Source organism: Phaethon aethereus (genome assembly GCF_964289735.1).
Source record: "Phaethon aethereus genome assembly, chromosome: 17".
Lineage (NCBI taxonomy): Eukaryota > Metazoa > Chordata > Aves > Phaethontiformes > Phaethontidae > Phaethon > Phaethon aethereus.
This window is the reverse complement of record NC_138593.1, coordinates 12,708,126-12,730,863: the sequence shown is the minus strand read 5'-3', so window position 1 is coordinate 12,730,863 and position 22,738 is coordinate 12,708,126. Positions and strand designations below refer to the sequence as shown.

The window sequence follows — 22,738 nt, the reverse complement described above, 5'->3', positions numbered from 1 at the left end:
GAGAAAGCCCGCAGCACGCACAATACGCGATTTAAGCTTTGGGCCAGGCTGCTGGCGGGGCCGGGACGCGAACCCGTGTTCCCCGTGAGTCTCCACCCGCCAAGGACCCCTGTTAGGTACCCACCGCGTTCGCCGGGCGGAGGCGCTCCGGCAATTGTGGCGGTCTCCCGGAAGCGGAAGTGGTGGCGCGGGCCCTGGCGCCGTTGCTGAGCGCCGGGCGGAGGCGCGGGCCCGCGGCGGCGGCTGCGTCCCGTCGCTATGAGCGCGGCCGGGCTGGTGTCTGCCACGCCGCCGGCCCCTGCTCCGCCTGGGGCGCCCGCCACCGCCATGCCCCCCGGCCCCGAGTACTACGAGGAGGAGGAGCTGGAGAGCGCCGAGGAGGAGGACGGCGAGAGGAGCGCTCGGGCCCGCGACTCCGATGAGGGTTGGTTAGCGTGGCGGGCTGGGCCGGAGCAGGGTGGAGAGGGGCCGTGAGGGGCGTTGGTGGCCCGGGAGAGTGGGGACTGGGGCAGCAGGGAGAAGTGGGGGTGCCTGGAGTTCATGGGGTGCGGTGGGGGGGCCCTCACCGGCATGGCGGGTTTAAGAAGCGCACTGCTCCGGACAGGTGCGCAGGGGAGGTGGAGGAGAGTGTTCGGGGAAGAAAGGCTTGGGTCGGATTTGGTGCAGAAGTGGTCTGGAGCAGCAAGAAAACTTGGAGAAAACAAGGACCTGTTAGATTGCAAGGGTTTCCTGTGGAAGAGTAGAAAAGTGAAGCCGATGGTGGAACTGAAGTGGTTTCCCAGGCAAAGAAGAGGAAATGAGGGAAGGGGAGAGCACTGAGGAGGTGGGATTGAGTGTATGGGGCAACAGGGTAAAAGTAGTGGAGAAATTTGGTGTGTGGAACTTGGTTATATTTCTATGGTGTGAAGGGGCAAGGGGGAGGGAAGCAGTTAAGGTAGAAGAGAGTGTGGACAGAAGTAAGGGGGTGCAAGAGGAAAGAGGAGGTTTGTAGAAGGACCAGGAAGGCAGTGGAGAAGAGAAAATGGAAGTAAAACCCAGGGTATTCTGGCGTGTAGGATCCATAAAACAATATGTAAGGGAGATGAAGAATGACTCTTTGACAGTGTCTGTTGCTGTGTCAGCCAGAGTCCTCTGTCATGAATGAGGTGCCAGAGACAAACCTGTAGATCCTTACAGAGGATGGCAGCATACTGGTCAGTGTGGGGCTCACCATGGCTGCACACAAGTAAACTGAGTATGGAAGTCCTTCACGGTGACCTAGACATCTAAGTATTTTTTTTTCAGTTAAAACTTTTTGGTTCATCTTTGGTGCGTTGAATTTTAACTTAATACATGTGAGCTTAAAGAGTTTGTTCATAGCTTAAGAAAAATCTGAGAAAGATTTGATTTAAGGGACTGGTGTCCCATGTCCATATGTAGGTGATGTGGCTGTAGTTTAGGCTTTACAGCTGTATCCTGCCTACCACAGCTCTGGCCTGGAGACACTGACCCCGCCTTGGGGAGGAAGGGTAATAAATCCTTGGTTACCCAGGTCTTACAAATAGCAGCCTGAAAAGGCGTAGCAGAAAACTAGCAGTCCCGTATTGGTTTAACTGGTTTGTAGTTTATATTATCCATTCATAAAATTGGGGTTGTATTTATGGTAGTGCTGGTCTTTGTGATGTGTAAATGTTGAAGTACTGTGCCATGTGTAGCTGAGAAGTCAAGTTCAGATCACAGCAAGTAACTTTCTTACCTTTTAGCAAGGCCTTTGTGGTCAACCCTAACAGCATCTTGTCATAGCATTTTTGTTTTGGAGTGCAGAATCAGTTACAGCTGCTTCAGTCATTGTCTTCCATATAGTACATTATGTCATGGAAGAAACTATAGGAAGAAGTCTGTGAAATGTTTTTTAGAGTCTTTAGACTGTTTCTGTCTCACCTTTGTATATGTGAGTGTTAATGTAGAACCTGTTGTCTTAAACTGGAGAGAAATTACCAGAGTAGCTGATGTTGAAGCTGTTTAGACTTGATGTAAGCTCCCTTGCAAAACTACCAGAGGATTTCTGTAGGTTAACTTGCAGCTGCAGGAGAGAGGTGAGATGGTTCATTTCACTTCTGAATTCATTTCTCCAGAGGCCTATCTGGTTGTGTATTTGAGGTTAAATTGCCAGAGGTTTGGGGATTTTTTTATTTGTTTCTTTGTTTTTAAACAATTTATTACTTTGTTTTTTTAAATACTGCTTGAGTTTTAACAAGTCATACTTTACCTCCTTTAGACACTGAGGATGCCAGTGAAACGGACCTGGCAAAACATGAGGAAGAGGACTTTGTAGAAATGAAAGAACAGTAAGTAACCCATTGTAATAAAAATAAAATTAATGTTCTGTTTATTGGGGGGGGTGTTGCATAAAACTTTGCAATGTTCTGCGCCAAGATTGGGGGGTTTAAGTGCCTAGCCCAATGTAATAGCTAATGAGTCCATATACTTGTATTTCTTCTCTCATCAGCTAAATAATTGGTTTGGGTACATTGTAAAACCAGTGGGGTGTCAGGGTTTTTAGACAAAATGATAACCTTTCATTTGAATAATATCCTTTTAGTTGTTGTTTGTTTGTTTCCTGAGGTTCTTATGAAAATTTTTTAATTACATCTAAACATGTTGTAACCTAAACAGATGGTGAAATAAATGATGTATGTTTACTTTTCAAAGTAAACTTGCATGCTGTCTATCTTTTCAGGATGTATCAGGACAAACTGGCATCTCTTAAGAGGCAATTACAACAATTGCAGGAAGGTAAGCTTTGAAGGTGCTAGCTTTTTTCCTAAACAATTTTCAGCACTTTTCAAAGGTCATGGATGAGGGTTTTGAAAGATGTAAGCAGCATCCTTTACTGAATGTTGGCTCTCAGTCATGCTGCTGAGTGAAAAGTGTCAGCCACTTTCCATCCTTTTTCCCTCTAAACACCTATAGTTACGCTTCTGTGTACTAACACATTTCTTAAAAGGAGTAGTCTTTCTGAAAAAACAGGGAATGTGCTTATCAAAATAAGCAAACTAGAACTGTAGTTTTCTGATTCCAGATTTTAGTATTTGTGCTTCAAGTGGTGTATGGCTCCTTGAGAAAATTTAATACTTGGAAAAAATAAAATTCCAGTGGGAATCCATAATTTATTTCAACTAGGTACTCTTCAGGAATATCAAAAAAGAATGAAAAAGTTGGACCAGCAGTACAAAGAAAGGATACGAAATGCAGGTAAGCTGAATTTCTTTCTAAGATGCTGCATACAATTTAAATTAATGTTTTTTATAACAGCTGAAGAAAAATAATGGTAATTCTGTCCTTTAAAGAAAAGGAACTTTGTGGCGCAAACGGTTTTTCTGCTTCTAAGGGTATAGTGTAGGTTTTTTCAAGAGTGCCTGAAGCATGAGGGGAACTGTTGAGGTTTTTTGCCCACTTCATCATCATTGTTTACGGACCATTTACTAAACGCCAATAAAGAGTTTTAGTCTTCATTTGTGTGAAACAGTACAAGTAAAAAAATTGGTTTGCTTTTATCTGGCACTGTGCCGAACCTACAGTCTCCCACTTTGGCTCGTTCTTTCGTGCAACTTTTCTGAAATCTTCAGGTGCACCGTTTCTTTCAGTTTGCAGGAGTGGAAAGTTAGGACTACATGCTTTCCCAAAGATCTGTTTTGTGCCCTGGAACAAGGAATGCAGAGAGTTTGCTGCTGAAGCTATCACTCCGTACAGCTGTGGCATTGAGGGGCTGTCTGTACTTTGTGTCTGGTGCTCTGTTTCAGGAGCAAAGTTAATTTTTAAAGTGCCTAGCTTGCAGCCCTTCTGAGTAGCCTTTGTTGTGTTACTGCAGAGAAATGGCTTGGCAATCAGATCCTTTTGCTTGCCCTCCCTCTCTCTTTGTTCCCATTCCAGTAGGTTCTTATCTTGGATACTAAGCAGGGCATTTTATAGATGCAATTATGTGGAAATAGGAAATGTAGCTGCTTTTCCTTGAGAAAAGTTGGATGAATCTTGTAATGCCCAGGCCATTACTCTGGGAAATATGACAGAGAGGCAGTGGCAGTTGTGTGATGTCTAACGTACTCCGACCTTTTGAATAGTATAAATTGTACCTTTCTAAAAGTGCTTGGGATGCTAAAGGATTTGCTTGAGGAATTGTAAGTGAATTGAACTAATTCTTGTTAACAGGAATCTGTCTTCTGAGATGAATTTCCTGTATGTTAGAGCTGCATTCCAGTAATATAGGCTGCTTTTGATAAAATGAAGAATAACTGCAAACTTGTATTTCTGTCTGGCAAAGACCAGTGCTGCAGCAGCATAGTTCTTCCACAGGAGGGCAGATGGTGATAACTTTTCAATTTTATGATAAAAAATCCAACTGCCTAATACTACAGGAAGAATGATCTTTTATGTTTACCTTTCTTATGCTGAGGTTTGGGCTTGATTGTTTTTTGTTTTGTGGTGGGTTTGTTTTTTTTTTTTTGAGAAGTCACAGATATTAAAGCAACAGTTTAGATTTACCTGTATTTGATTACCCTCATAATACTGCTTCCATGCTTAACTGGTAGAGCCCCTTGCAAACAAAAGGTTTGACTTTTACTAGGCCGTTATCATCTTTGGTTTCTACTTTGTTGTTTTTAAAAATTATTTTTTAAAAAAGGCACTGTAGTAGAGTGTTGCTGCTACAGTCTTCTCTGAAACTTATTTGAAGCCTATGATCTTTACAGAAGTTTTTACTATTTCAGGTCTTGCCAAAGCTTAGTATGGTGATGAAATATGATGACTTGAGGACTGATCAGGTGCTTTAGTTTGCTTTTTTTTGCCACTACCTTGAGCAAAAACTTTGAGTTGGGTGTTCTGGCCTCCAGGAAACACAAGAAGGATCCCATCCTGCTTAATTTCAACTTGTTAGGAATTGTACAAACATCAGTAGCAGGACTGTTTCACATGCAGAAATCCATTTGCCTCATCCATGGGTCTGACTTGAACTAATCGTTGCCATGTGTTAGAACTTCAGTGATATATAACAACTTCCTTGGGCATAAACAGCCTGAAATCACACACATGTGAGTTGAGTAGATGAATCTTCTGATGGCTGCAGAATTATTTCTGAACCAGTCATTGCTGAAATTCATGAAATTGGCTTAAGCTGTGAATTTTTGCCAGCCATACACACAGATACAATTTTCAAGCTTCTATCTGGGAAGTTTCTATCTAGTATTAATTGATTGTAATTAAACTGGAAGAAAGATGGACTACATGCTTAGTACTGCTGGGAATAGTAGCTGAACTGAATGGTATGGAATATTGCTTTGCAAATCTGCTTGAAAATCTGTAGAAAACTTCAATTACCAGTGTACTTTCGTGGAATTTGTTCATAGTAACTTTATTTTCATTGTAAAACTGCGAGCTGAGAGTAGTGGTTGGATGAATACGTACACTATTTAGTTCACTGCCTCTCATGGCTGCAATATTCAATGACTTAAAATGTTAGGGAAGTAATTTTGTGCATCTTTGAAGATAATAAATTAAGTCTGTCTTGTCTTTCAGAACTGTTCCTCCAGCTGGAAGTAAGTACTCTTAATTTATGAAAATATATATTAGCTAGATGGAAGAGGTATAAGCCTCCTGTTTAATCAACTTGTACTTGTGCTTGTTTTCCCAGAAGACTTACAGAAATTTTCTTCCGCTAGCTAGTGTTATTACACTTGGTGTAGTACAGCCTACTGTTGGTATTACTTCAAGTAACTTCTGGACTTTGTCGTTAAAATAGAATTAAAATAAATATTTGCTCTTGGGCTGCTGTATGCTGGTTGTGCATTTGGCTTGTTTAAAAAGCTTGTTTAAGGTGGTAAATGGTATTGCTGTTTATAAATCTGAAGAGCTCTCTGCTAGAGCCTTGATATCTTACGCAGCATTATAATGTTTTTAAACAAATAGTTCTTTTGCTAATATAGTACTGCTTGCTTAGTAATTTTTAGGTGATTTTGTTGATTGTGACTATTGATAATCTTTAGAACTGGCTACAGTTTTGAACTGAAAAGCTAATCAATACAGCAGTTGAAAGAAGCTGTTATGATATCATTAACTTGAGTCATTGGTTCCTTAGCTAACCTTTTTGTTCTTTTTGTTTGTTAGACAGATCAGGTGGAAAAAAATTACGTCAAGGAAAAGAAGGCAGCAGCAAAGGAGTTTGAAGATAAGAAAATTGAGCTGAAGGAAAACTTGATTGCAGAGTTGGAAGAGAAAAAGAAGATGATTGAGAATGAAAAGCTAACCATGGAATTAACAGGAGGTAAAAACAAGATAGGCATCTGCCATTTGTCTTATCCACTCTGCTGCTGTTTAGAAAAAGCTATAAAGGTAGCAATGCTGGTTGATACAGACAGCTAGTGTGAAGGCTTTAAAGCTTTCCAAATGCCAAGAGATGTAGAACACAAATTGGTGATCTTTTAGTGGAGAAAGCAGTTCATAGTAGAATTCAGTGACCTGAATTACTAACACGTGAATCAAATTCAGGCCAGTGAAGCAGCAGAGTGGATACGCTTTCTTATATGCAGGGGAAGGGGCTGCTTTAGTTCCTGTGACCTGGCAATAAAGCTGTTGAGATAATGCCACAATATTGACCTAACTGGCAGTGCCAGGTTGTACACTGTGTCCTTTTTTTTTTTGTCTCCAGTAATACATCATCCAGAAGTTGAAGGCAAACAATAAAGGTTGAAATAAGCTACTTAAAGCCAGAAAAATAGATTTGTGAGCTACATTTATGTCCAGGTTCTGGAAAATGGACATTAAATGGACAGATTTCTTTCATGAAACCAGTTGGTACCATTGGTATCTTGGCAATGCTCTTTACAGTAATTGACACAGTGGAGCTAAGCAGAGGCTAATTAGCCTCCTTCACAAATTGTGTTGCTGTGATACCGACCCAAAAGTCTTGATTTGATTCTCTTTTTATGAGCAACTCCCTCACTTCATAGACAGATAGTGCTGTTTGTGTTGCTGAGGCCTGTCTGTGAGTTAGACCTTTTATATCTTTCTTGCATAGTGACTACAGAAGTTATGTGAACTAATAATTTAATTAGTGTTCAGAAGTGAGAATTATAACCTGTTTGGACATATTCAAGAGTGCTCTTGGCTTTTTACAAACTGTTAGGGCTAATCTGGTCTGGAAAACACCTTGAGCTATGCTGTCCCTGGTCTTTTTTATTATGAAGTGTAGTCTGATCTTACAAACCGTGCCTTAGCTTTAGCTTTCCTATTGTTATCCTATGCCTGTGTTTGTTCACTACTAAGCTGGGATGCAGTACTAATCTTGTAAGCTGATTTTCGTTAGTGCATCGGGATCTGATTACATCTTGCCTTTGGAAATCTGCATACCAATGTTCTAGGAGCCTGAAGGAATCCAATTTCTGTATCGGTGGGACAGCTGTGAACATCAGGATTCGTATTTGCAGAGTTAGAGAGGGTGAGGAGGGGTAAAAAAAAGTATTTAGTAGTCTGATTTGGGGACCAGGTTAATCCTCTTCAGGGAAATGTGCCCCCCATTGTTGTGTGTCCTGAAGAGACGAGCTGTTTCACCAAATATAACTCCAGGAAGAGGCATGTAAGCAACTGTGGAGAAGAGATCCATTCTGTGTGTGTTAGCCCTCTCTTATGTCCTTCCTTCCAGACTAGCAGAAATGCAGTGTGATTTCTTTAGAAGTAACAGATGTGCTGCAGGCTAAGAAATAAGAATACTGAGACTGATGTGGACTTGATGGTTTTTAAAACCTGTGGAAGTTCAGTGTATACAAGGATGCAAGTTTGCAACCTGATGAATAGGTTTGTCTGTGAGCGCTGGGAGTGTTGCAGTTTCATTAGGTTGCAATAGTTGCGTCCTGTTTGGGAGCATTGTATAGTGTGGTTCTTAACTTTTAAGCCTCATGCAAGACTGCGTTGCAGGTGAAATCTGTTGGTGTTTATAAAGGCAGTTTTGAAGAGCTGCTAACGTTTTTATGAATCTCTCAAGAATCTTAAAGTTCTTCAAACGTTTAACAGTAAATGTAACACACTCAAACTCTGGTTTTTTTCTGCAAACTTCTTTGGTGCTGACTCAGCTGACTTGTCACAATTTTAAGGTACAGGATGCTAAGATGAAGAGAGAAGAAGGTTGATCTCTCTGCCTTATTCATATTTTAAGCAATACAGATAACTCTCTGTGACCACTCATTTGAAACTAAAAAGGAGAAAAAGCCTTCTCGACTTGGCTGCATATTGCCTTGAGTAAGCGCTTCAAACCCCTCTTTTGAGGCTCTTGTAAATTGGTCTTAACAAATGAGAAGAATGGCTTAGATTCAACACAGTAAGTTATGTTTTTAGTGTTTGCAGGGCTATTAATCTTCAGTGTTTTTTCAAATTCAGCTTTGTATCCTAGAGATAAGGCTTCCTTTGGCACACACTCAGTGGGTAGCACTTTATTTTTTTTTTAAAAAGCTTTTATCATAATATTTGTTCCCTTGATGTGCAGCATGGTCATCCTTGTTCACCCTTGAGATAAGGAGAAAAGTAATTTGGTGTATTTTGAACATGCATAGCTGCTCACAGCTTTAGCATCTAGAGGGAGCCAAAGAGGTTTCGTAGACTTAAGTGCTACCTAGGATGTGATTCAGACGTACTTAAAGATGAGTGAATAATTCTCAGCACATAGAAAGAGAGGAGAGATGATGTGTTTAGCATTTAAGATGTGGTCTTTTGGTTGCCAATTCAAAATGTCTTCGTAAATTAAGGAATGATTTGTGAGCATTTCAGTAAAGTAGTTCAGTTAAGACTACCTGTAGACGTTTGGACAAACTGTAATTTCAGATAATTACTTGGTGATGAGACTTGTGTTTCAATTTTACACAGACTTTTTTCTTTTTCCCCAGTGCATATGCTACAACTTATTTCCTGTCAACTGCTGCTCTGCATGTTATTAATTAGGTTCATTTCATTAATCGTAATTTGAAACACTTCTAGATAATCTGAATTTAAAAACGATTTGTGTTCAAAATTACTCCAGCAGACTTGCATCAGTCTTGAATGCAGTAATTTATCTGTATTCCTTTAACAAAGCTATTTTTCCAGCTTGAAGACAAGAAAAAGAGCAATTGATTTGTAGCTGATGTTTTACATGCTATTAACTATCCAAGTTTTGTTAGCAAAGAACTCAATGAACTTTTAAATGATCCGTTCAAATGCGGATAGCATTAGCATTAGAAATTTTCCCTGAATCCTTGTAGCAGTATTGTGCTTGTTATCTGTTACCTGAAGCAGCTGTAAAATGCCCCCAAACCAACAGTGCCACTTCCAGCCAACGAAAGCTGTAACCATGGCATTGCAATGCTGTTACTGAACACTGACCTAGCATGAAAGAGAATTTGTATTCGCTGTCAGCAGTTCCAGCTTGGATGCTGGAAGCTATCACCAAAAAAATCTGATTTTATGTATGAAAGATTATTTTTCCTTGTACCTTGTGTAGAAAGCTGCTGCTGCTTACTCCTTTCCCTCTGGTCTTATCAGCTCTCCAACTTCATTACTCTACAGATTCAATGGAAGTGAAGCCTATTATGACAAGGAAACTGAGGCGACGACCAAATGATCCAGTTCCTATCCCAGACAAGAGGAGGAAACCTGCCCCTGATATCCTTTCACAGAGTCATTGGAGGGCTGTTGTATTTGAAGCCAGCATGTTACCTGCATCTATGCTGTTTTGTACAGGAAAGAAAATGAAATGAGGCACTAGGATCAGATTTAATCTAGGAAATACTGAAGCACAATTTGTCATGTATAAGGTGTGACAAACTAATAGAGCACAACCAGTCCTAACTTAAACTTCACAGTGTCGTGAGATAACTTACTTGATTTTTTTTTTTTGTCAGTGAGAGTAGCTTGAATTCTTCAGGCATTTTTTTTTTCACAAAGGAGAAACTTTAAAAGAACAGTATATATAAATACTGAAGTAATTGATTCCATAGATAGTAAATGGCTTTTTACATGAGCCAAAGCTTTTCTCATTTCAAGATATGACAAAACATTTGCCGGAAAGATCGTATTTGTCATATCAAACCATTTTTTTCCATTTCTGATAAAGGCTTCAGATCTCTAATCTAGAGAGATGCCTAACAAAAGCAAGGAGTGCTAGATTTGTTCTTTAAATTAAAAAAAAGATGAAAATCCATCTTTTTTTTTTTAAATATATGTCATGAGAGGGAGAAAAACATGTATCTGTAATACCTCTCTTCTGCCTTGTTGCATGTTTCTTATAATTAAAATGTTCCTTGGCTTCTGGAAATATGTTTTTAGCTCCTTTGTGATCATAGGCACTTTTTCTGTTTGTACATTAAATTCATCTGGAAAGGAAGACAATATTTGCTTTGCAGCAGCTTATTATTAGATTCCAAACTTGTATGGCTTAAATAAGATTAAAAAAACCTTATCTTACGACTTCTGAGTGACTCACATTTTCTGAAGGCAGTATCAAACTTTGAACTTCTAGAGTTCATGCGCGATAGTCGCAAGCATCTCCAGGTTTAATTAACAACTTTCTGGTTGGAGATTCTGTTCACTCTTTCAGGAAAAAAAACTCTATTTATTAGTGCCCCCATCTCATCCAAAATAAATGAGTTTCATAGTGAATGTGACCTACTAATTGAGCATGATACAGCAGCCACGGTATGAAACTCTCCTGCCTTTTCTCACTGGGGAGAGGATTAAAGTCCATCAGAACTGCAAATCCTTAAAATGCAGCCTAGCAATTGTGAACTTTAGCTTAATACTTTGACTACTTTTGACTTAACAGCTATTTGGATGAAACTCTGTAGATAAAGCTGGAGAGAGGGTCCACTGCTTTGTCTGGGTGCCGTTTTCCTTCTGTGTAGCTAGGGTATTCTCTTGTGGAAGTGACAGAGGAGCAGTAGAAAAGGGAAGTAGGAAGATACAATTGTGAAACTACACAAAATGACAGTGGAGCTCTAATAAGGCTATAATATGCTAACTTCTGTGTTCTGCGATTTTGGGTTTGTTTTCAGGTGAATGGTAGGCTCTTATTTATTGTCATCCACACAATGAAGTGGTTTGTGCCTCTAGCTTTATTTTCTGGTTCTTTTTTGAGTGTTTTTTTGTGGGCCTTACCCTTCTTCTCCCTGTGTCTCTATTCCTGCTTGCTGCGTTACAAAATGATGAGTTTCTTTTCCTAGGTTTGGGTGGGATTCTGCTTCATTGTACAAAATCTGAAGTGGGTCTGTTGTGTTTCAGATCCCAGATTGTTCTCTACAGAAATGCAAGATGAAAAACACTGAAAACGCTAGTACTTGATGCCTCCGTGAAGTAAATGTCAATGCACTAAAGTTTTTTTCATTGATGGTTATGTTTGAATAAGTTAAAATGATTTTGCACTCTATTTGCTGCTAAATGCTCTGTGGACATGGATGTGTATTAATTCATGTGACAAAAAGAGCTCAAGTATGACACTTATTAAAATCTTGTGCAACTTCACAGAAACCTTTTGGCTTACGCTTAGTTAAATGAAATGTCATTGACCTTTAATTTTTAGCCTTGCTTGTTAAGAGCTTATGGGATCCTTAATTCTGGATACCTCAGCTAAATTATTTGCTAACTGATGAGCAAATAATGGAGGACCTGAGAACACTGAATAAGGTAGGGATTATTGCTTGATTAGTGTTTTTTGTTTTAAAGAGAAAGCTAATGCGTTCCCCTGAAGAGAAGAGAGCACTCTGTTTTATGTTCCTTTTTGAGATGTGGGACTAGTTCATCCCACTAGGCTTTCTGAAGTAACACAATAAAAATTTAGCAAAATGGTATCTCCTCCCTTTTATTTTAATAGGTTTAATTAATCTAATTTAAATGACTGTCATCTAAAAATGTTACCTTTTGTCTGAACCAAGTGATGAGCTATCTTAAAGAGTTTCTTCCTCCACATGGCGGAACAGATGTTAACATGTTTTTCTGTGGGATCACAGGCTGCCTTTATTTTAGGCCTTAGTGTGGGGTGGGTTTTGTAGGTTTTTCTCTCCTCACTGTTGGAATACTTCAGCAAACTGGATAGGGTGCAGTGTGTACATCTATTTTTTTCCAAATTTGATTAACCATATTGTTTTCTTGCTAAACACTTTAAGGCGTATCCAATTTCTTATAATAGAGGCTGCTCAAGGCATTTGGGGATGGTAAAACATTTAAGCATGTGCCAACTGTTGAGGTGTCTCTAATGATTTATCTCCTGTGTTTTGTGCACCCTGAGAAATACTGGATTAAGTTCAAAAATATAGTGTTAGATGGTTTTCGTTTTGACTTGTTTTAATGGATTATCTGAATGCTCTGAAGTTCAGTTTGTAGACCTTTGCATCGTGATAGGGATTATCTACACCTTTGGCTGTGTCTAGCATGCTGTTCTGGTTATATGTTATGCCACTTACCAGTACATTTTAAAAAAGAAGCATTTAGAGTGTGGAAAGTAAGACTGTCTGAAATTATTACTGCAGAATGCTCATATCAGATCTCTAACGCTTATTTGCTCTCTTTCCATGTAGCTTAAGTCACCCAAGAGACCAGGTGAGTTAACAGTTGCACTGGAACTTGTTCACAGTCATGCTATTTTGAACAGAGAATTATACTGTAGATTGTTTGACTGTATAATTGTTGACTGTGTAATTTGACTGTGTAATTGCTGTTCTTTGTGTAGCTACTGTGGTGAATGAGTGCTGTGTGAAGTCTCTTCATCTGTTCTGAAGTTTGTTGGGGATGGGAAGGGTGGCATGTGCATCTTCAGTGGCTGAAATATTTGGGCATGGGACAGTCTAACTGTGCAAAGAGGTTTTTCTGTTCTATTCAGATGCATCTGGGCAGCTTGCCTGCTTGTCAGGTGGATGGCCGGATTGAGAACTGACGGGTTTATGCCTTCAGCTCTCTAGATGTGTCTGTATACTTTTATTTCAAGACAGAGTGGTACAGACTTGCCTATGTAATTCTGACTCTGTTAAACTACTTTGCTATAGATTAGACAATAATGTCCTTCATTTTGTTTTAATTCTATCACCTACCTAGCAACATTTTTTAAGGTATGTTATATTTCAGTGAATATTACCATTTATATATTCAAGGCAGAGGTTGAATTATTTGTCCCAATAGATAATGTTTTTCTGATGGAAATTTGCGTTTGCAGCTTTCCGTGCTTGTTATTTCTGCTTAATATGAACTTATTGATTGCTGTTCTGCACTCAGATGTGCTACTGTGTGGAGGACACATGCTGGTCTTTAAACACAGTCTCTCTCCTATTCTCAGCCTCTCCCTCCTCCCCTGAACACCTCCCAGCTACGCCAGCGGAGTCTCCAGCACAGCGGTTTGAAGCCCGGATCGAAGATGGAAAACTCTACTATGATAAGAGATGGTAAGTCCTGATAAATTTCTGTTTTAATCAGTCTGAGTGTTGTGTAGTGAGGAGACAAAAAACTGCAGAGAGAAATTGCTTTGATAAAAGAATTTGAGGACAAAGTGTTTTTGGATGGAGGTTAGCCGCTTCCTCCAAGGGCTAATCGCTGTGCCTTTGGTAAATCAGAAGTGATAATGGAATGTTTAGACCTCAGACTTTCAGGAGTAACTACGGCACAGTGGTGTCAGCAGTATTTGCAGTCCTGGTGTTAGAACACTAGGCCATCGTTCCACAAGGTGGCGGAAGAAATGTTGCGTGCTAGATGAGCAGAATGAAAAATGTTTCTAATAAATCCAAAGAACCTTTAAAGATCAAACCCATGTGGGAGAAGCAACTTCAGAATTGCTGATTGGATTTAGCACTGTTAAGTTTTATGGGTGCATAGCTGTGCAAGCCTCACCAAACCCAAGGAAAATATTAAATTCTGCAGAGAAATCTTAGTAGGTCTTATACTTAATCCATGAGACATGCAAAATTGGATAATCAAGGGGGCAATCTAGTACTCCTTGAACAGAAAGCAATTTGCAAGTCATATGCTTATTTGTAGCCTACTTCAGTGTTCTGGTGGCTCAAAATAACAAGTGATGAGGTTGTAATTTTATCATGGAAAATGATAGGTGTGAAGCTTGTTTTCTACACAACAGCCATCTTTCCCAGTTGGTCAGTTTTTCCTTCTGCTAGTCTTCTGACAGTGAAGCTTCAAGGGTTCAATGTATGCAGCTCTGATAAAAGAAGCTGCTTGGAGCTTAAACTTCTGTGAAGTGTAAAGCAGACATGAACTGAACAGGCTACTTATTTCACAAATTCATGAAGTTCTTTTTTTTTTCTTTTTTCCTTTCATAATTTTTTTTGTGTAAAGTGACTATCCTCTGGGATGTATTTGGATGTATAAACTGTTCTTCAGAATTTTTAAGTATGTGAAGTACTGAAAAGGGTTGCATAAGAGAAAAAAAAAAAAGGAAAGGTGGAATCTGAAGTGGTATGTCAGTAAAGCTCCCAAGTTCCCACCAAATTTAAACCTGGGAGAGCTTCAGTGAGCCCAGATGAGTATCTCAAAAGCACCAGCTGTCTCTGAAAGGTATCTGGTTGAGACATAAAACACTAATGGGTATTTTCATCTTGCTGAATTCAGTTGTCATGGGGGTCTCACTGTCAGGAATTCCAGCTGTTGTCTTTCCTGTCTGCCTTGCTCTTATGCTGTTTTAAGATAAGTATTTTACATTTTTTGGCTGTAACGGTCCTGCTTAGATTTTTTTGATTGACAGTAATAGTACTTGTGCAAAGTAACTGTTATTTTAAAATAATGAAGTAACTCTTGATAGTGGGAGGGTAATTTTTTTTTCAAATGTATTAAGGCTGTAGCTTCTGGCATGCACCAGAAATAATAAAACTGACAGCTCAGGAGTGACTACTTTCTCTGTTTCCTGATGGCAGCCATGAAGGACCGTTATCTCAAAATAGTGAATATTTAAGGCTAGTAATGCACTCCCTAAGGTCTTTGTGGAGATATTTCACAAACAAGTCTCCAAAATGGAGACTTTGTGTAGGGAGTTTCAGATGGATGTGGAGTGAGACTTCAATTTTTTATCTCTGGTCAATTTGTTCTATACCCTCCCGTCAGATCCTAAAATACAGTTCACTGTAAAACCACCGTCTTTTTGCTTTTAGCTTTGTCTGCATACAAAATGCAGAGCGATTTCTTTCAATCCTCTTATGGAGGTGCAGTTGAAAATCTTGGCCTTTCAGCAAAATATTTTGTAGCAAAAAGCAGAATCACTTCTGCTTGCCTCACTGGTCAGCACTGTGGTCTATTTTACCTGCTGCAAAAGCAGGAGTTGTTTGGCACTTTCCTTCTCTTGAAAGCCAACTTAAATTCCACTGCATTTCTCTTCTGAATTATTTTCCTCAGTTCTACCCCTGTGTTTTCCTTGAGAACAAAAACTTGGCAAAAGGCTTAGACATGAACATGTATCTGAGATGTACCAGGCTACTGTGCCTTCAGCTGACCTCTGCGTGCACGGAGCATGAGGCAGCTGAGACAACTCTTCAACGAGAAAGCGTTGAACTAACTTGTTACCTTGCCTTCTCTGTGTGCAGTTAATGTAGATTTACCCATGGACAGTAACTTACAATGTGAAATCCAGGGGTTGAAGCCAGCTTCATTTGTGTCATTAGCTTTGGAATTCACTGATAATCGAAAATTGGAAGAAACAGCTTTGAGTGGAAAAATTATTTCATTATCTGTGCAGGCACAGATATTCACTTGAGAGTTGTCGTTTGCAGCGGTGTCTTCTGCACCCCGAAGCTTGTGTGCTGATTGTATCAAGGTCATCGATTCTCCTTGCTTAAACAGTCACAGCATGGCATGGTAGGACGCTGCTGGACTGAGATTTTAATGTCTTACCTTAGTGAGCTCTGGTTTGTAGTAGCTTATACTGTTCCTTTATATCAATTAATGATCATCTGGGCTCAGTAAAGTGAGATTTTTTTGGCTCAGATCGTTGCTGCTGTTGCATTTCCCTGGAACTCACTGACATCCCTTCTGTTAAAGTGAGGGAGAAAGAATAATGGTTGGGCACAAGTGTCTAAAGGTTGCAGGATTTGGTTTGTGGGTTTTTTGTTTGGGTTTTTTTATTACCTTGCCCAGCCCATTGCTAATTAGTGTGTTTGGGAGGCTGAAAGCTGTCACTATCATTCTTGTTATTGGCAAGCAGTGAGAAAATTGTGTGTACGTGAGCCAGTAGGAAGAGATTGTGGAACAAACTATTGGAAGACTTCCATATTTACAGTATGGTCATTGTAGAAATAACTAAAGATTATGCAAATCTATGGATTTTGACAAATGGCTGCTAGCCAATCGGGATGCAGGGAGTTGCATACCGAGTAGTTACAGAGGAAATCTCTGCACAGTGATTCTGTGACTTGGGTTGCCCAGTTAGATATGAAGCACATCATGATTAGGGTAGAGGCGGAAATATAGTTATGGTTTTATATAATCTCTTGATTGAGTTTATTTACTTACAAATAGTAATTAGTATATTAGTTCTGCCTGCGGAACTCTCGCAGGCAGAATAAACAGAAACTGGGGAGTTTTGTCTAGCACACTTTGCAGCACTTATCAGAAACATGGTCTGTGAAGAAGGCAAGACCATGAAATGAAGCAATCCAGAGTTATGAATCTGGACTTTTTTACTTTGTTTTTTACAAAATGCACTAAGAAAAAACATACAGCATGACTAAAATATGATCTAAAAGAGTTAAGAAATGGATATGCTTAGACACAGCTTCCTTATGGCAGGTATATACAGCTTCTTACAAGGTCAATTACCCCTCATCATTTTGGGTATTTTCACAAAATAAGACAATTAGAAATTTGAAGTCTCTAAACAATACACAGACTGCACTGATTGAGTACAATTCACTTGTGGTGGTGGTGGTGCACTAGTAATTTTGCATTGGGGAATGTGAACAACTTTTGAGCATCTGTGATTTGCTCTGTCATATTTTATCAGGCATAATATGGAGTTGTCTTCTAAAATCCATCCTGTGTCTGAAGTGTGAAAAACTAGTTTGGTTAACTCTTGAAACATGGGCTTATTGTCAGTCAGTCAGTGTTCTCTTATTTTGTGGCTTGGTGCTCTGCCTCTCTCTCTTTCAGATGTGAAATCTGTTTTCAGTAATCTGCGTATAGAATTGAATGTGAATTGAGAGCTTCATGCATTTTGAAATATCATTTAAATGAAAAGTGTGTGTGTGTGTGTAAAATCAGACCGCCCACTGTGTTGTGAACGCCCACTGTGTTGTGAAGGTGGGGAAAGTGGTGTGGAAAGAAAGACAGACTTAATATTTACTCCATCCAAACACTTGTAGAATCCTAGCTTTATCAATCTAATTACTGTTTCTTTTCAGCTAATGGTTTCATGTGTTTCCTCTTTTTTTCCTTTTTTTTATTTTTGCAGGTATCACAAGAGCCAGGCTATTTACCTGGAGTCTAAAGAGAACACTAAGATCAGCTGTGTGATCAGTTCTGTGGGCGCCAACGAGGTAGCAGGCTGCTTTTTTTTCATGCAAGTGGGGAAAACCGTGGGTCAGCCTAGGTGGGTAGATGGCTGTCTAGTAATGACTAGGAGAAAATCACTATTACTTTCAGAAAAGATGTAGTTGTCTGGTGTCTAAAGAAGCTGAATCCAAGCTAAAACTGAGTTGAGAGATCTCTCCTTGAGATGGGAAGAGATGTGCTGTGTTTCTAAAGAATGATCCTACATTTTTGCAAGTAGTAGTTTGGCAGGCAGGAAAAATGGGGAGAACGGACATGTTGCATCTCATTGGTACTACATTCGTAAGTTCCGTTTCCATCATTTCAAGAACATACATACAGTTATTATTAATGCAAAATAAAAAAAAAAAAAATCCCATTGGGAATCCAGAAGAGGATGAGGAAAAATTTAATTGTTATAAGAGGAGAAAATTCTTCCTGCTGAGTACATGTGTTGTGAAGTAAACTGGCAGCATTCATCACCTACTTGGGAGATAGGGCAGGCAAGTCATTTGTCTGAGACAGTTTCCTTGTGGCTAATGATTAAGCCTTAGAGAAGCAGGTGAAGAGGTTTGTGCCTAAGACTGATGTGGATCTTGCTGCAAAATAAGCTTCGTGCATCAGTTGAGCAAAGAGAGCAGTTTATTCTTTGCTTGCAGATTCCAGACTCTTCAAGGAAAGAAATGATAGACTTGAATGCACTTCTCTTCAGTCAGCCAATAAAGTGACTTTAATTTGTTTTGGCAGCTAAGGGAAAATAGTTTCTTTTCAACAAAATGAGTTGCATATAGGATATGCTTTTGTATCACAACTGTTCTCCTTGCAATAACAGTTGTTATGCTCAACAGTTGGTTATTTAGATAAAGTAGTGGTAGTGTGCTAATGGGTGCATTAAAATATAGTACAGCTTATTTGATTTAATGTTATAAGTTAACAGCAACAACTTCAAACTTAATCTTTTGGGAGCATCTTACCTGAAATCTGAGGGAAATGCAATCTGTTAATTATTATTGCATGAATTCTGCTTTAAAGTGAGACAATGGGTTTAGTTTTGGTTTTGTGGGGGTTTTTTGAGAGAGGCTGGGGAGGAGGCATGGCACTTGTTTTCCCTGTGATGGTTCATTGCAGCAATATAAATCCAAGGGAGATAAATACTTAAGAGAATACTGAAATGAGAAGGTATTCTCTTAGGAGTAAATGTGCACATCTCATATTTCATTACACGTTCAAAAGTTTGGTTGCCCAACTATGATCTTACTGGTTCCTGCTTGAATTTAGAAGCTAGAAGACAGACCTAGATTTGCGGTCTTTAATTGTAGGCTGGAGTCAAAAGTTGCTAGCATTTCTAAAGGGAGTAAAGTTATTCAAAGGAACTTTACTGAAAATATTTGCACAGAGTGCCTCCCCACCAGCATGTCCATTAATGCTCAGACTGAAAAGACTTAAATAAGAAACAGCAGAGAGATTATGGCATAGAGTTGCCTTCTTGTGGCTGGGGAAAGGAAGTCGTTCACAGCATACCAGAGACATCTTTGTTCATATGAAGGACTAAATCAGTTTTCTTAAACTGGATTTGAATTTTGTAATTGGCTGTGGGCCTCTCCGACGCAGCCTGAGCTATGACGATCCCCTTTAAAAAACAAACAAACCACAAATGTTTTCCCAGGCCCAAATTGTTTAAACCTTGGCGACGTGTTCAGATCTAAACAGAATACATTTCTATTACCTTTGCTGTGATTGCCTTGGAAACTGCAAATCAAATACTGCATTGGTGGACATCGTTGGCCAAGCGCGTGCAACCAGTTCAGTCACTTGCCTTTTGACAGCCATAAACTCTTCAGTACGTGCAGGAAAGTGTTTTGGTTTGGTTTTTTTATTCTCACGAGTTTATTCAGCAATCTCTGGAAGTTGAAAAAAGGAAGAAGCTTATTTTCCTTTTACAGTCTATGAATAAAAGAAATTCAGAGATGGATTTGTTTTTTTCTATTCACCATCTCCTTCAGTTCTTTAGAACTAATGGATATCATCTAATTGCAAAATAAATTGTGTGTCTAAAACACTAATTTTAAGTTCAGAATATGTCGATGCTTTTATTTTTTTGAACTGTGTGGCACATTTTAGTGTTAACAAGTAATTTTGCTGTTGTGGTCACTTAAAACTGAATTTTAATTTTTCTCCGAATGGAACTTAACAAAGTGTTTAACTTCAGCAAGACTAATACACCGTTCCATCATATTGTGATAGAATGTAGAACTGTACATGTTTATTGTTCTGTACAGTTGCTCAGAGTTTGTAGATTTTTTTAAATTCTTTTGGTTAGTAAAATGTACCAAATTCTTAGAAATGTTGCAGTAGAGAGACAATTATCAAAGAATGTGGATTTTCATTTCTCTGGGGAAATAACTGAAGTACAAATGCAGGCAAAAATTAAATCTACTTTGTATTTAGGGCTTCTGTTAGTAAAGTCAATTTATAATTAAAACAATAGAGTTAAATCAATCTACTGTGCCAGGCCTCTGTATGATAACTAGTATGATAACTAAAAAAAAAAAGTTTTGGATAAATTGCATGTCAACGCTAACTTTATAATCCTTTGCAGTAGGAAATATTGGCCTTTTGTCCTAAAATCCTCTAGTACTAAGAGCTGGGTAACTTGTAGTTCCCATGCGTTTATTTAAATATGCTTAAATGCATTAAAATGATAAAATGCAGAGGTGATTCACTCAGATTTGATTTTTAAAGTACAGGTATTTGGATTTAAACTTCGTGAAAGTGATTTTAATAATTCTCTGTGTGGCTGCCTCCATGGCAGCAATTTGTCCTTTGAAACATACTGTATATCTGCAAGTTATGTGGATTCTTCCATACAGGTGTTTAAAAAAGAGGCGCTTTTATCTTCAGATGCAATTTGTTTAATATGTTGTGAGAAATACTTCGCTGAACAATATCAGAATAAGCTTTTCATTTGGTGAATAGTTACTTGTGTGGGCAAAGCCCAGGAGAGATAATTTTGTGATCTGTGGATCTAGAGAGACTTATTCTTGATTTAGGTAAAGCTTAAAGCCAGAGTTCTGTTGCAAACTGTAGCAGAAGGAAACTTGCTTTCCTCATGATGCTTGGAAAGAGTAATTTTTCTGGATGACTGTTGTGAGTGGGAAGTTAAGATGGTAAAGTTAGAAACCTTATTTTGTTTGGGTTGCAAATGCCTCATGTGAGGAGTGAGAAGGGATTAAGCTAAATCATCTGTGCACCCTGAGTAACAGATGTTCAGATCTGACAATAAGAATACCTGGACCTATTTGTCTGCGTATTGCTTACTGTGGGTTTTCCCTTTTTCTTCCCAATATATCTCTCTGTCCCTTTTTTTTTTCCTTTCATGCAGATCTGGGTGAGGAAAACCAGTGACAGCACAAAGATGAGAATCTATCTGGGACAGCTGCAGCGGGGTGTTTTTGTGATTCGTCGACGATCAGCTGCATGACTGTATGCTCTTCCTTGGTCTTTGGTTTTGTTTTTTTTTTCTTTAACCAATAGACAAACCTCTAATGGGGAATGGCAGTCTGTTCGCTCATCCTAGTAGCAGAGAACTCTGTCATGACCTCTTACGAGACAGTTTGTGGCTGGCCACATAATCCCCAGTAGTCCTTAAATCTTTAGTGATACCCAAGCACTGCCCTGGACTCTTCCTAGATCTTGCATCAAGCTTCTGTATGCTTTCTTTATATTTTGAGTGACTATTTAAGAAGACTTTGCATCATATTTTTTTCATCGTTGTTTCATGGTGCATAGGTGGGACTTGTGTGTTGAAAACAACATAACATTTATGTTTTGAATCAGACCAATGGAAGAAGCTTTGCTCATCAAGACCTAAGGTTATTCATTCTTTTTTGATTTTGTTTTCCTGCAAGGCTCAGGATATTGGGCAAAAGGAGATTAATCTTGCCAGGTTTCAGCTGCAGCTGAGATGCGCGTCGGTAATACCTGTTATATGACATCGGCTTTATTGGATGAACTGTTTAAAGACTTGAGCGCTGAGGCTTTTTTTTTTTTAGGGAAGTGTGAACAGCTTAGAAACTGCTGAAAATCCAGTTGATTTTAATGTAGTTAAGCAGTCACGCGTGGTTAATCAGAAGCTTCCGTTTCTCTGCACATTAAAAAAACCCTTCAATGAACAAGCAGAGTATGTCTATTTGCTCAAGTCAATTAGCTGAAGTAAGCAGATGAGTATAAACCAAAGGAGTAATAACTGGACTTTGCAGATAGCAAGTCTGTATGAACTATATGTGTGAGTATACTCAAACATGTAGAGAGACAAAAGGTAAATTTCACTTTCTTTACTGATGCTTAGAGTAACAGGTTATGCTGGAATCCTGCTGACAGAAGATGCTGGATCTGTTTGTTGTATCTTCCAAAGAAGCCTGGTACAAAGTAGAAAGCAGCGTTGACATGCTCTTACTGTATAGCTGAAACCTTCATTCCCTAAAATGCCATGCAAATGTTTCCCTTTGAAGGGTATTTTAATTACTGGAGATAACAGCAGGTTTCTACACTTGCCCTCTAATAGCACAAGTGAAAATGCTCAAGTAATGCTATTAATGTAGTCCCTTGCAAGATTAAAGATCTGACTCTGGCATTCCTTTATTATTCCCAGTCTTTTGCTGATGGCTGAAACCACCAATACCATGAGTGACTGCATTAGCATGAGCCACACAGTGCACTGGCAATGCTGTCGGATCTTTGCCTTCTGTGCAAAAGAACTTTGTGCTCCTTTTGATTACTGGACAAAAAGTTGTAATTTCTGCCTTTATCAATATCTGTCACTTTGAGGCGTTTTTTGGTTTTGCTTTTGAACTGCCTTCTAGTTCAGCATCAGTCGAGCCTTTCATATCTGGATAAATGGAGTATTTTAAATGACTGTTTCCATTTCTTTTACTTACTGCAGTTGGGTGGCAGTCACATCCCAATAACTGATGTATGTGGGCGTGGTGGTGTTGGGTTGATGATTGGACTTGATGATCTTAAAGGTCTGTTGCAACTGTACCAATTCTGTGATCCTGTGTATGTGGGTCTGGAGTGGAGTGTTATGGCCGAGTTTCTGATGTGTTGCCTTGGTGGCTGATACACCTTACCTATTTTTACTGTGTTTAGAGTTTCAACTGGATCTGGAGCTTTGGTGAGGAAAGGAGAAGGTGTCTGTTTCCCACCCCTTGAAAATGTGCCATCTTTGCTGCAACGT

At 39.2% G+C, this 22,738-nt stretch overlaps 1 protein-coding gene across 1 annotated transcript; it reads left to right on the top strand.

The window, feature by feature from the left end:
• Positions 1 to 258: 258 nt before the first annotated feature.
• Positions 259 to 21,641, top strand: SUDS3 (SDS3 homolog, SIN3A corepressor complex component; the record flags this gene model as incomplete). The annotated part of the gene is made up of 12 exons (XM_082007926.1): positions 259 to 424; positions 2,258 to 2,327; positions 2,720 to 2,775; positions 3,163 to 3,234; positions 5,551 to 5,570; positions 6,139 to 6,295; positions 9,565 to 9,692; positions 11,620 to 11,676; positions 12,567 to 12,588; positions 13,319 to 13,424; positions 17,426 to 17,510; positions 20,885 to 21,641. The coding sequence occupies 12 exons, from the start codon at positions 259 to 261 to the stop codon at positions 20,981 to 20,983; spliced, it is 1,038 nt and encodes a 345-aa protein (XP_081864052.1). The 3' UTR covers positions 20,984 to 21,641.
• Positions 21,642 to 22,738: the final 1,097 nt, after the last annotated feature.